This window comes from Ceratotherium simum, chromosome 7, assembly GCF_057802395.1.
Source record: "Ceratotherium simum simum isolate JZ-2026a chromosome 7, ASM5780239v1, whole genome shotgun sequence".
Classification (NCBI taxonomy): Eukaryota; Metazoa; Chordata; class Mammalia; order Perissodactyla; family Rhinocerotidae; genus Ceratotherium; species Ceratotherium simum.
In genome coordinates, this window is record NC_141906.1 from 76,613,030 (window position 1) to 76,627,722 (window position 14,693).

At 49.6% G+C, this 14,693-nt stretch overlaps 1 protein-coding gene across 4 annotated transcripts in view; it reads left to right on the plus strand.

Annotated features, from left to right (window-relative positions):
- The window catches only part of PKNOX2 (PBX/knotted 1 homeobox 2), a 186,457-nt gene that overhangs the window by 130,332 nt on the left and 41,432 nt on the right, over window positions 1-14,693 (plus strand). For all 4 annotated transcript variants that reach the window (XM_087433884.1, XM_087433886.1, XM_004438429.2 and 1 more), the window contains one exon: window positions 10,860-11,031. In XM_087433884.1, the coding sequence (XP_087290010.1) occupies window positions 10,860-11,031 (172 nt within the window). The remainder of the gene's footprint in view (window positions 1-10,859; window positions 11,032-14,693) is intronic.

Sequence of the window (14,693 nt, forward strand, 5' to 3'; positions counted from 1 at the left end):
GGTGAATGCCGAGAGGTGATGCAGCCAGAGGCAGGACGGAGAGGGCTCCCAGTGAGTGGTCTTCACACTGCAATTCAATTAAACATTCATTGAGCTCTGCTATGTGTAAAGTATTGTGTTAAGTTCCAAGAGGGGTTTTGAATAAAGAAGAATCGGTCCAGGGAGTGGGAGAAAGACATAGAAAGCAGCTATAATATAAACTTGGCACATAGTATGGGCTCAAAAAAGTATTTGTGGAATTGACTGCAAGACTCTGGCCCACAGTGCAGTGTGGGAAAGTTGTACTGCTTCTCCCAAGGGAGGCGAATCCTGAGGGAAAGGATGACCAAGCTGCCTTTCCTGGGGCTGGGCTGGTAGATGGGGGAGGGGGCATCCCCTAGGTTTAGGGCTGGACAGAGGGGCTGGGTCCTGTGGTGACTGTCCTCTTTAGCAGCTGCCTGGCCAGGACTCTGGGAACTGGCACCTCCTAATGAAGTGTCTTTGAGGGAACTCTTCCACCTTGTGACCAAAGGGTGTGCTGGCTCCAGAAAGTTGACCCTGGGGCTTAACCCTGTGCCTTCCCTGGCACCGTGCTTGGTCGTTCCTGGAACGTGCTGAGTGAGGTGGCCTGAGAATGGTATGGGAGAAGTTCAGCCATTCCAAGCAGAAAAGTCAGGACCAGATGCTCCGTGCCAGGGCTTCTGGACTAGGTGCTGGGAGCAGATGTTTTAGGCTGCGTTCTGGGCTGGGCTTTAGGGGCTGGGAGCTCTAGCAGACACTCCCTGCTTTTGGAAGCAGCTGGATTCACTGGCATCAGAGAGAACATCTCAGCTGTTGAATATAGTCAGGGGAGAGATCCTGGTGGAGCCATAATCTGACAGTAAAACCATGCTCAGTTCTCCCCCGGCACTGTTCCCTGCCCTTCCTGCCAGCATCTGAAGGCCCCCCCCACCCCCAAGCCCAGCCTCCGCACATGCTGCTGGCAGGCACAGAGGCTGCAGCTGCCTGGCCCAGGGAGCAGGTATGTTCAGAGGCGGTGGGTCCTGCTGCTTCCACAGCTCACGGCCTGGCCTAGGCAGAGCTGAATAGTCCAGGTACCCCGCCGAGACAAGGCACACTGATAAGAGATCCAGGAGCCTGGAATCCCAATGACTTTTATCCTCACAAGATTATGTTAGGATTAAAGAAGATAACCAATGCTAACAGCTGACATTGCTTAGCACATAGAAGGCTCACAATGAATGGTGGCTACATTTGTGAGTAGTTACTGTGACAAGTACCAAACTAGATCTGTCCTCCTTACTAGAGGGAAGACAATCAGCAATTGGACCTCCCACTAGTGTGAATGGGGTGGAGTGGAGTGGGAGGAGAGCCAGCAAGCTGGGCTTTGAGGGCTCGCATGGCCAAGAGTTTCTCACCAGGGCTGGACTAAGCCAGTCTTGCCCTTCTTTTAAGATTTTCCCAAGAACTGGTCCATTTTGTAGCCAAGTGGAAAGAACATAAGACTAAGCAGCCTAAGTTCTGACTCTACCACTGGGCAAATCATTTAACCTCTTTAGATAAGTTTTCCTATCCCACAGGGTAGGCATCAAATGAGAAAATGAAAGCTTTATAAAAACGTTGAAGCTCTCTCCCAACACACAGAAGTATTAGTATGAGAGAAGGTTCTTTTGGAAACTCATTTGATAAGACAGAGATTCTCATGTGCTGCAACTGTCTTGATGCTGGAAGGATAAATATGGCAGCTCAGTTCTGTGACCTCAGAACACATATGACTCAAGGACAGGAGAGAAAAAAAGGAGGAGGATGAAGTGATTCCAATAATGGTTCAAAAGTAGCACATGGAAGAGAGAGAAGAGCACAAAATTTGGAGATTGCATACCCAGGTTTAAGTCTCAACTCAGTTACTTATTGGCTTGATACAATTATTTAATCAATAAAATGGGAATAATAAGAATATTGGGTGTTTAAATGCAATAAGCACACGGAGAAGCACTTTGTAACTTACGAAGTGCCACCAAATGTGTGTGAATATGTGTTTAGTCACTGCCAGTCACCAGGCAAAATGGATAGAGTGCCCCTTCCCACACCATCCCTGCCCCCAAAGAGCTTCCTCACTGGGGACTGGCTGAATCTCTGGTGACTTACATAGAAGTTCTGATTGCCTCTCACTTGCTGCCTAACCTCCGGAAAGACACTTCTCTTTTCTGCGCCTGAGTTACCTCTCCTTCAAATGAAGGAGCTGGACACGAGATCCTACCCAGTCTCAAGTTTTAGGTTCTTTGTATTCTTGCCCTTGCAGACTAGCCTTAACGTTCACTTTGTTAAGATTTCATATTTATTTTTTTAAAAATGTACAAGGAGGGAGATGTGTGTGTGTGTGTGTGTGTGAGTGTGAAGAGACAGGGACAGAGCAGACTGTGGCCAGAACTTGCCAGGAATGGACCTGTCCACCCACCTGGGGGGGAGGAGCTGGTTGGAGCCCAGGAACCCTAGCAGATGTAATTCTAATTTAGCAACAAGAAGAAGTCCTCTCCAAGGCAACCCAGGCGAACACACCGCCCACTGGGCAGGACTAAAAATACACCCGCATGGTTTCAACGTCACACCTGAAGTAAAAATACATCCAACCAGGAGCTGCTGGCTTGTTCTCCCACACCCCACTCTGCTCTCTCCATCTGGTGCCTTCAAGGGGAGGAGAAGTGGAAAGCTGGGTGAGCACTTCCTCCCCACTCACTCCCCTCCCTCTAGGACCCTGCCAGCCCCCACCCCCCACACCCCAGCAGAGCCCAAAGAAGGTCCTTTTGTAGCAACTGCGGCTAGAAGCTGCCAGATGGCAATGTCAGATCTGAGTACCGCAGTAGGAATGGATTCTGAGCCCAAAAGAACTTCAGGACTGTGTCTCAGAACCTTCCTTCCCATAATCAGTGCTTACTTCATTCATTCATTTGTTCCCATTCATTCATTCACCAAATATTTATTGATCCTCTGCTGTGTGCCAGGCACTGTGCTTGACCCTTGGGAATTCAAAAAGAGATAAGATGAGATCATGGACCAGAGGAGCTCACCATGGAGTAAGGAAGACAGTCTGCACAAACAACTATAGTTAGTAGAATTTAATAAGTGTCATAAGGGAAATAAAAATAAATTCTTACTGGCAGCGCTTTTTTGGTTAAAAAAATGAGATTCTAAGTTCAGATAAATTGTACGTTGCCTCTCCTCCTCCTCTTTCTGCACCTCTATTTGAATTGGCATGTGGGCTTGTTTTCCCTGCCAAATGAGTCAGTGGAGATGGGAATATAAACGTATTGGAGCGGATGGTGTCAATGTTGCTCTGAATAAAAAAGGTGCCCTCACACCCTTCCAGGGAAATGGAACAAGCATTAATTGATAGCTTACTAACTGCCAGACGCTCTACATGTTTCTTCATTTAATCCTTACAATAACCTGTGTGGTAGGAAGTGTTATCCCTGTTCTATAAACGAGGAAACTGAGGCTCAGAGAAACTCAGTAACTTGCCCCAAAGCCACACAGCTGTCTGACTCCCAAGTCTGTGCTTGTTTCAGACCACACAGCTTCTCACCCAAATGGTGAGTGAGGTCAAGGTAGAAACGTGAAAGCATTTCCCATGATGGCTCAGATGAAGCAATGGTTTCTCTTGCTGGAGAGACCCATCAGGGAGCCTTTGTAGAAGGGAAGGCATTTTGGCTGGATTTGGAAGGTTATTAGAAGGGACAGGTAGAGACATAGAGACAGTTCATGTGGAAGGAACAGCAGTACAGGAAGTCTGATTTGCCTGAGCTAGTAAAGGGGGTAGTGAAGATACAGGGGACCAGGGTCCACCTGCTGTCCCTCCAACCACCACATTCTCTGTGGAGTCTACCGAGGAGAAATACCAAAAAGAAGGCTGAGGCCACACCGTGAGCACCTTGGGTGTTCATTTGAGGATGTTGACTTTATTTCATCAGCATGCAGGAGAAATTTCACTATAGTGCCCAGAATGAATACTTGTTATGGGCCTTCCGGCCCTGAGTAGATGCCCAGGAAAGGGACAGGGGGTCATCCTGGAAGGTAGCTCTTGGGTATTGTCTCTGATTCTGTGATCCCAGTGACCTCTGACCTGGAGTACTAGAAATCAAACGTCAAAATGCCGGCCCTTGGGCAGAGTTTCCAGGGTGGTGGGCCTTTGGCAACTTGAGACCTCCACTGTGTGTGTCAGTAGAGACTAGGTTGGGAAATCAGAGAACCAGCCTGGTTGCTGCTTCCCCCTCTCCGCCCCACCTCACCAGCAAACAGACCAATGTCTTCTGCAGCAGTCTGACCCCGACCAGGCCTCTGGTCCCACTAGCTCATCACTGAGAATCTCTACCCAGAAATTTTGCTCTCCTATCATACATTCCAACCCTGGACCAACCATCCTCATCCCAGCTAGGAAGGGCCTGGAGGCTCTAACCCCCTGTCCCCATTGGAAGAAGCAGCCAGGGCCCAGGGAGGGGATGAGTGCAGACACTGGGCCTCCTCTGTCCACCTCCCCCAGCTGGGTGAGTCTGGGCTTTGAGGTGAGGTCCAGGACAGGCTTGGGGGCTCCAAGGTCAGTCACAGGGAGAGGAGGTGGACAGCCAGGCAGGCTGCCACATACTTGGCTGGACCCATAATTGAGGTCTGCAGTCCTGGCCAAGGTCACAAGGGAAGGGATGGCTGAGAGGCTCAGAAGTGACGGAGTGGCATGACTGTGAATCACAAGGTTTATCACCCAGAAAGAGCACTCAACACTAATGTCTCCCCCTGTGTGTGACCATCCTTGCCCCCCCTCAAAGTCTGTGGTGCTCTGTTCTGTCTGCATGTCTGTTCTCTGTCTCTCTTGTTCTTTGCATCTTAGCCTCTCCAAACCTCTATATTTTTGCATTCTTTCTTTTTCCTGTCTGTTTCTGGTCCTTTAAGCAGGAAGAAATGTTTAAAAAAATTTTTTATACACCCAGGTTGTCCAAAGAGGAAGGAAGGGAGGCAGAAAAGAGTACACTTGTCTTTTCTTGAGTCCTCTTAACAAAAGGAAATGAGCTTCAGCCTTATAGGGGAACTTTAAGTTAGATATAAGAATTACCAAGGAAGTTGTGATCTGTGCCAGGAGCGCTTTGGAAATGTTAGGGAAGCCTATCGGGCCAATTTACCTTAAGAATATCCGTCTGGAGATAGGGAGAAATAAAATGGGCTGTGTTGAGCCCTCCTATTATTACCTCCTATTTCTCCCTACCATCCTTGAGCTCACTCGCCCAAGGATGCTCCCAGAAGCCTCATTAGAAGGGGGTTGGGGCTTTGCCCTGATTTAAAACTGGGGCTTGAGTGAGGGATCTCAGTCTCTCTGCTGCTAGAGAGGGAGTGATGTTCACTTCTGCAAAAGGCTTCAGCTGAAATCCTGCCCAGTTCTGGGCCAGAGTGTATCAGTTGCTCTCGGGGGCAGCCCCAAATATCCTGACCCCAAACTGGGCATTCCAGGCCAGCGAATTTGGGTGGTGTAAAAAACACAAAGGCAGAAATGTCAGAAGTAATTAAACCAAACGATGGCTTAAACCCCTGTAGAAATCAACACATCCGGTTTAATCACCATCTTAAGCTAGCACGAGACTGCAATTCTGTGGAGAGGGGCTCTTTATTTCTTTGGATCGTTAACAGGAACTGCATATCTTGAGCTTGATTTTGGTTCAGATGCTCCTGGGGAGAGGTGATGAGGGTGGGGGTGGAGGTAGAAACTCAGAAAAAGAAAAAAATAATCATAAAATGTTATTTGAGATCATCTCTCCTTCCCCTCTCCTGGAGCCACACATTTCTCCCCAGCTCCTGGGTCTGTCCGCGCTCACGGCGGCAAAGGCTCCCGCCCTCCCAGCACCCAGGCAGAGGCACAGTGCTGAATGTGCTAAATTAGGCCATTAGAGAAATTCATTTCTCTTTATTAGTCTGTGTCAAATCCTTTTTATTAGTGGCTGGAAACGACCTCTCTTCTGCAGTAAAATGTCATGCCAGTTCACTCCTTTTATTTGTTCTGCACTGACGAGGCTCAAACTCTCACTGAATTAGTGCAGTGAGATTTATTTCCTCCAAATTTTGAACGGCTTAAGAGAGATTGGGGTGGCGGGCGCGGTCAGGTGGAGGCGACATAGGGGAAGAAGAGCAGAGAAAGACCAGGGAGGGAGAAGGTGAGCTCTCATGGAGGTTAAATGTCCTCGCTCCTTGGAAATAAAGTTTAATGGCCATCTTTCTTATCTTGTTCATCATTGTCTGGGCACTGGGGACCAAGTTTCAACATTTCTACTTCTAGCCTCTGAAGGGTATTGATGCACAATGGGAGAGATCTGGGCAGCGGGAAGAGGAACACCTTAAACCCATTTTAGTTGGACAAACTGAAGCTCAGGGAAGGCCAAGAATAGAAGAACCAATATCCCAACCTAACTGGAAATCCTTCTTCCCATTTGATGCCTGGCTCAGACAAGGCAATTCATGTCCCAGGTGCTAAGATGCCCAGCTCTCATGGTCCCTATCCTATTCACCCCACCTGCCCCAAGCCTGCAGTGGGAGTTGCTGGAAAGGACTCCTTGAGGGTGGCTTCCAGCCTCATGCCCAGTCTTACAAGGTGATGTTGGAGGGTAGATAGAAATATAGGTCAACCCTTAGTAGGTGTAGGCTGGGCAGCTGGGGAAGGGGCTGGGACATGGGCTGGGAACAGCCTTAGAGAAGCCCATGACATGACTGCAGTCACGAACCCAGCTAAGTCATTGGGAAACTGAACCTGTTTGTCAGGGGGCGGGTGCAGAGCATCTCAGCGATCCCTACGCTTGAGGTAGCAGGTAGCAGGTAGCAGTCTGGGTTTATCGAGGGATCCAGACGGATACAGCCTGGGAGCCACAGGCAGTCCCAATGACTCTGGATGGTTCATATGAAAAGCCCTGGGTAAGATCAGATGCTGTCCAAGCTCCTGGGCTCAGGGATACAGGGATTGGGGTGAGTGGAACTGGAGACAGGAGCCAGGGGAAGGGGGGGTGTGAGAAGGGAGGATTTGGGAGCTGGTAGTGCAGCTCAGGTGGGAAGGGGCTGGAGAGAGGCAGCCATGAACCTGTTCTGTGCTCTAAGGGCCCTTGGTTAATTTCAGGTAGAGGATGGAAAGCATATTTCCTTCTTCTGGGAGATTGCAGAAGCCACAGAAAACACCCCTAGATATGCCTCCCCGACACACACACATGCGCGCGCACGCACACACACACACCCATTCTGGAGAGATCTAACTCCTGGAAATGAGAGGTTTATAAAAGGGATCCATGCTATGGCTCTGCATAGAAGGTGCACATTGTTTCCCAATGTATGTGACAATGCCTCCACCCCACCTCACCCCCAGCCCCCCAAAGCCCAGCCCTGTCTGAGACCTATGATCTGACTCCCGCTTACCTCTTCAACTTCATCTCCCTCCATTCCCCTCCTGCCTACCTCAATCCAGCCACACTCGTCTGCATTTTGTTCCAGAAATGTGCCAAGCTCATTCCTATCTCAAGTGCTTTGCTTTTTCTCCTGCTTTGAACACCCTTCCCTCAGATCTTTGCATGACTGCCTCCTCATCATTGGAGGCTTAACTTAAATATCACCTCCTCAGAGAGGCTCTCTCTGACCACTTTCCTCCCTGCAGAAGCAAGGACAGTGGCAGAGGAGACTACCCTCCTCTCGCCACCCCAATTCTAGTGCTAATAGCTCGGAGACTCAGTCACAGGCAGATCCCTCTTCCCCACCCCACATGCCACTCATGCTGTGTACACAGAACACACAATCCCCGCACACAAATCGCATACAAAACACATAGCACATGCACACATACTGCATACAATATAGGGCATATGCACTCTCTATTCACAGCACACAAAATCTGTACCCCAATTCCGTACACACAACCCATATATGCATATGTACTGCATATATACAACACCGTGTGTGCACACAATAAAAACGCACGGGACAGCACACTTACACAACACTCACACTTGCTCTCATTGACAGCCTACATTCACCCAGGTGCACACACACACAGACCATCCCCTCTCCATGCAGCAGCTGCCCACCCTCCCTCCAACCAGTGGGAAAGGAACTCGCAGTGACCGGCGCCTGCGCGGGGTTGGGGCGGGGGCCGCACCCCCACCACCTGGCACGATGCTGCGGATTATTAGTTCCTGGTAATTTAGTGCCCTTGTACAGAGTCGATTTGTGCCTTTCATTCCTAATTGATCTAGTGGCTGTTTAAATGGCAGCAGGCATCTGTTGAGAGTAGGAAGGTTCATAAGGCGCAATAATTCATAACACCGTCTGGAATTTGCCTTTCATGTCCCTCAGCTAAACCACTGCAGGGCTCTGCTTAAATTACAGCCACTGAGGCTTTCTTTGGTATTCCACTCAGGGTCAGGAGAATCTTGCATTAAACTGGGATCAGGTTAGATTAGACTATAATATGCTGCAGTATTAGTGGCTGCAAATGAAGACTTAGACTGGAGTTTAACCCTTCACCTGGTTTTCTCTTTGTCTTCAGCCCAATGGCTAAGTGAACCCATTGTTTTCTCTACCAGCTTCCTGCGGGGGCTGAATAGATCTTCTAGCAGTTTGGGGCTGCATATGGGCCGCCCTCAGACACTGAGCCTTGTTTCCCTCCAGACTATAACTGAGCTTGCAGGCGTGGGGCCCAGCAGTGTATGCATGAACTTCCACAACAGGGGTCAGGAGACAGTGCCCAGGGGCTGGCTTTGCCAAGCCAGGCAGCTCATCTGAAGCAGGAATTCATCTCCACCCATCCCCTACTGCCCCTGGGCCTGAGTAGAATGACCAGTAGGTGTGGGTCTGAGTGTGGATGGGGCTAAGCACCTTCTGTTTTTTTGCCTAGAATTATTAGAATGCGCAAATGGGGCAGGCCCCCCCATCTACCTACAAACACTGTGTAGGCTGCACATTCAGCCCTTCTCTGGGTGTGTTTAATCATGGCGTGCTGGAGGGAGAAAGCATGGTCTATTTTCCTTTTCATGACTTATTGTGCTTTCCAGTATGGAAGCCACTAGCCACATGTGGCTATTTAAAACTAGTTAAATTAAATTTAAAATTCAATGTGCTAGACACGACAGTCTTTTTTGTGTGTGTGAGGAATATTAGCCCTGAGCTAACATCCATGCCAATCCTCCTCTTTTTGCTGAGGAAGAACTGGCCCTGAGCTAACATCCATGCCCATCTTCCTCCACTTTATATGGGATGCCGCCACAGCATGGCTGCACAAACAGTGCATTGGTGCGCGCCCGGGATCCGAACCTGTGAACCCCGGGCTGCCAAAGCAGAGCACACAAACTTAAGCGCTACACCACTGGGCCGGCCCCCACAACAGTCTTATTTTGAATGTTCATTGGCTTCATGTAGTTAGTGGCTACCATATTGGACAGCAGAGATTGTAGACCATTTCCATCATTGCAGCAAGTCCTATTGGGCAGTGCTGGCTAGAACATTCCCTTTGGCAGAGGCCTGGGGGCCAGGCCCAGCACACGTACTTCTCCTGTCCCAGCAGGCAGGGCTTACTCAAAAGGAAAGGAGCTAGATTTCATGGTCCCAGGGGACTGAAGCAAGAGACCAGAGAGGGATGTGCAGAGGCTTTTTTGGAACCACAATGGGAGGGCATGGGGCTCCAGAGTCCAGTGTCAACAACCCACACACATACACATGTGCTGGATGTTAAGGCATGGTTGTTCACACATGCTGCAGAGAAACAAGAATGCTAGGCACTTATATATGCAAATAGGCACATACATACCATACATATTCAACAGATACTGGGATCTACATACCTCTGCTAGACTCTGGGCAGACAGGGATGAATAAGGTGGCTGGATTCCTGCCCTCATGTAGCTCACAGTCCATTGAGGAAGGCAGATGATGAAACAAACATCTCAGGAAGCTGTCAGCATAGGTAGGCGTTAGGGGGGAGAGTCAAGGAAGTTTCTTGGAGTCAGTGATGTCGAAGCTGAGACCCACAGAGCCGTTCAGGTAAGCACTTCAGCTGACATATCTACATCAGAGACCCACACCCAGACACACCCACACACTCACACTCACAGACTCTCCATTCACTGATTCATTGTCAGTCACTGAATATTTATGAAGTGCCTTTTTATGAGCATGCAGGGCAGGGTCCTAAGGATATAGGATCATTAAGACAGAGACAGTCTTGGAGGAAAACAGTGAACAAATAATGATGCAAATAATCATTTAATTACAGCTGTGCTAAGTGTGCGATGATGGAAAAGCGCAGGGAGATGTTACTCATGTATCTGGGGCGTCTGACTTAGACTGAGTTGGCCAACAGATGCAGGGCAGGTGCAGACATCTGCCCACCATGTGTGGACGATTTGCTCTCACACCCAATCCCCCTGCACACACCCACACACAGGTTCTGCCCTCAGCTGGCTCCAGGCCGACAAGAGTGGGTCTGTGACCAACCACTAACGTTCATGTCCAGAACTTCTCTGGACATTTAATATGTTTCCTTCCCAGACTGACCTTGAGCCAGAAATGGACACCTACCTCTTTGAAGGGTTATACCCATCATCTCTCATCAAATGTCCTTGCAGCTTATCTGACCAAAGGGAAAAGTTAGTCACCAAGTGGGGAGGAACAGAGCCTTCTGCAGCCCCAGGAATTGGGAGACTGGATCCTCTGTGCCAGGGCAGGAAATGCTGCCATCTAGGCTGACCTTGGGGAATGGGGACGTTCTCAAGGAGTGGCACCTTGGGAGAAGAAGTGGTGGGAATGTGGGAATGGGACCCGCCAGCCGCAGGTCTCCATGTGTGCGCATGTGTGAGCTCTTCGTGTCCCCGCAGGCACCCTCTTTTCCCGCTCCTGACGCTGCTGTTTGAGAAATGTGAACAGGCCACCCAGGGCTCTGAGTGCATCACCTCCGCCAGCTTTGATGTGGACATCGAGAACTTTGTCCACCAGCAGGAGCAGGAGCACAAACCCTTCTTCAGCGATGACCCAGAACTGGACAATCTGGTAAAGACCCTCCAACCTCCACCCTGGCTAGGGTCCTCCTACCCTCTGATCCCCTCCAAATGCCCTAGAAATGATCCTTTAATTCATTCGTTCAACAAAAATGTTTGCATGTCCACCATGGGGCAGACACTAGATGCACCCTTTCAGCAGCTGAGAACGGTTTCTAAGTCCCTTAAACCAAGAGTCGCATACACGGGTTTCGCTGCCAAAGCTCTCCCCTTCTCTGCCCACTGTGGCGCCAGCATCTTGCTACCCACCTTCTTGCAGAGCGGACAGGAGGAAAGGAGGGTCATAGAAGCCAGAATGTCTGGGGTAGCTGTTCTGAGGGATGGAGTCCTGGTATGTTAGTAAATCGGTCTTGGTCTGCCCAGAGAGGAGCCGGTAGCAGGTGTGCCACAGTGTGGAGGATGTGGGTGACAGGCATATTCAAGCTCATCAATAGTTAGAAAGACCTGGAGACACAGTCATGTTGAGAAGAAGACCAGCAGATGTCCTGCCCTTTAGGAGGACGCAGTAGATCAGGCTCCCATACCTAGCTTGTCATCTAGATCATCACTACAGCTTTTAAAAAATTACGTATCCCCGGGCCTCACCACCTGGAAACTGTGATTCAGTAAGTTTGGTCGGGTCTGTGAAACTACATTTTTAAAAGTTTCCCAGGCACTTGCAATCATCAATAACGTTTGGTAACCACCAGGCTGTGTGACATCTGAGATTCTCATCTAGCTCTGGGAATTCTGCTGAGAGAGAGCAGGAGAGAGGCTGCTGTGTTCGTTCATCTTGATAAATGGTCATCCCGGAAATATTAACCACAATTCTTGATTTTTCTGGGGGTGGATTACCCAGATTATGCACAGTGAATTTGGAAACTGCAAAAGTCTCCTCCACAAACTGATGATAGTGCTCACCTCTTGCATCCAGAGTTCAGCAGGTACCTGCTCCCAAAAGGGAAAGAGAATTAGAAAAGCAAATGTGGATCCAGAAAGAGAGAAAGAAAGCGTACACGCATACACACACTCACACACATATATACAAACAACACACACACGTATACACATACATGCACACACACACATACAGACACAGTGCATCTGCAGAACAGATTTAAATGACTTGGGTATTAGTCTGTGCTGTAAATTATCCACCCCACCACTTCTCTCAGGAGTTGAATATGATACTCTGTAGAGTCCAAAAGAGCTACCAGGAGAGCCCACCCCGGCCTGGAAATTTGTGAAGCATTAAGATGAGGGCAGCATTTAGAGAGAGGGAGCAGGCCTGGGCCAGAGGATAAGCACTTGTCACCATCAGGAGTGTTAGCACAGGTATCTGAGACCACCAGGTCCACCTCTGCTCATCCCTGGCCCTCCTTCTTCCCTGCTGGGACCCAGCAGCCACTCCCCAGGAGCCCAGACTGCTGTCTCCCAGGTCCCCTGGGAGAGCCTCCCCATGCAGGTTCTCCAACTGGCCGAATAGTAAGTGCAGGTTGGTCTGCCCTGCCCTGCCCTGCTGTGTGCTGATCAGAATCTCAGAGCTGCAGCTGTGAAGCAGGCTTTAGACCCACAGCAGCCATGGAGCCAGGAGATAAGCCACCATTTCTCCTGGAACTGGAACAGACCTGGTGTGAGGACCCACTTCTATCGCTTGACATAAAAAGAAACTGAGGCCTAAGTTGGTAGGAAATACCTAAAATCAGACTGAGTAATATGAGTGAATTTAAACCTTCTCAAGAGGTAAGAGCCCTGGGGAGACAAACCTCACTTAACTTGCCCACCACCACTTGCCAGGTGAGCTATGGAAGACCCACGGAGGACAGCCTCCTAGTCTAGTACAGCTGAAGAGTGGCCAGCTCCGTGCTTTCCCCTTGCCAACACTACCTGGGTCTCTCTGGGTTCTGTTCACTCAAAGAATCAGATTTCTTGATTCAATATGACAAGCCTTGGTTAAGTGTCTGCTAGGTGCCAGGCCTGACCTAGGGATGTGGATGTTGTCAGGACTGCCCCAGGGTCCCCAGACCTCTGGTGTTCCCTGGTCTTCTATCTCAGGTGACTGGGCTGGGAGTGGTCCAGTTGGAGGAGCAATCCTTGGACATACCATCCCCCCATGTGAACCTAATTTACCTAGATGAGTTAGCCGCAGTCAATGACTGGTTGATTGGTCAATTATTTAAATGGAGACAGTTTGAAGGAGCACTTAGAGATAAAAGACCAGAACCTAGCTTCACTGCTTACTATCTGTGCGCCTTTGATGACCTAACTTCTTTGAAACTCGGTCTCCTCATCTGTAGATCTAATACACCTATCTCATGAGACTGTAATAAAAAAATTAATGAGATGGCTTGTGGAACTAAATGGCCTTTAAAAATGTGTGGCGTCCAGAAGGTTAATCTCAAATGCAGTATCACTAAGGCAAGACTTTCCAGCTTTCCAGCCTCACCTCCTGCCATCAAAGAGACTATGTGGCTGGGACCCTGAAACTTTATTTAGGGAGTCAAGCAGTGCCCTTTACCACCCCACTTGTAGTCCTGTGATGGGAGGGGGGAGATGAAGAGGCCAACCACAGGAGCCATCATTAGGATAAGAATCATGTAGCTAGCACAGCTGAGATGCACATAATTAGAAATTAGAAAAAGGTCAGATCGCGTCATTATCAGCTCAATCAGCTGCCGAGTGCCACAGCCAGTTAATTTGGCATCTGTGTTTTTTACAACCCCGCACACGTAGCCCAACGGACTGTAACTCTTTATCCGGACAGATATACTGCGCAGCAGAGCAGGGACATAAAATGAGAGACCCCAAGCAAATGAGCTGAGATAATTGAGAGATTTATTTTTTATATATATGTATGTCAGGGCGGCTTTCCTTTGCCCTTGAATATTGACTTTCACAGATGGGATTGTCAGGAGCAATTGGGGTCCCCCAAAACTTTGTCCCACCCTGGGCCTTCGAGCCTCGCTCTCATCCTGCTTTCTCTGAAGCCCAGTGTGCCCATGGTCCCCAGCGCCACCAGGCCCACCATTTGGACATGAATCCTCCCACCTCCAGCTGGCCGCCCCCATCTCGTCCATGCCAGTTGTACCTTCCCCTGCTCCCGACAGTCTCCCAGACAAGTTCCCGGGGGAAGGGCTGAGTAAGCTCTCTGAGAGCTGCCCACAGATCAGAGAGGTTCCCAGATTGTAGGCTTCTGAAGGAACTTCCCTCCCCTGGGTAGCCAGCAGCTCTGATAGCACCCCTGCGGGAAGAGAAACTTAGGATCACAGAACGTTAGGGGAAAACGCAAGTGTTGAAAGAAGTAAGCCCAACGCACCCTGCTCCGGCATTTTATAGATGGGGACACTAAAGCCCAGAGAAGGGAAATGACTTGTCAGAACCAGAACCCAGGTCTGCTGGCTCCTGGTCTCTGCTCCTTCCACTATGTCACCCCACCTCTCTACTTCCTGGGGCAATAGAGCCTTCATTTACCGAGTACCACCAGCGTCTCTCCTCCTGATGTCCACACTCTTTATATTATGGGGGTGGCTTTCTACCCCCATGGTGGCTACGCTGGAACCCCCCCTGGTTAGCTCCCCTGGGGACACCTGCCACTCCAATTCCCACACCACCCAGGGCTCATCTTGGTCCCCTGCTTGGGCCTAGCAGCCTCAGACTGGCAGTTGGTAAAGTCTG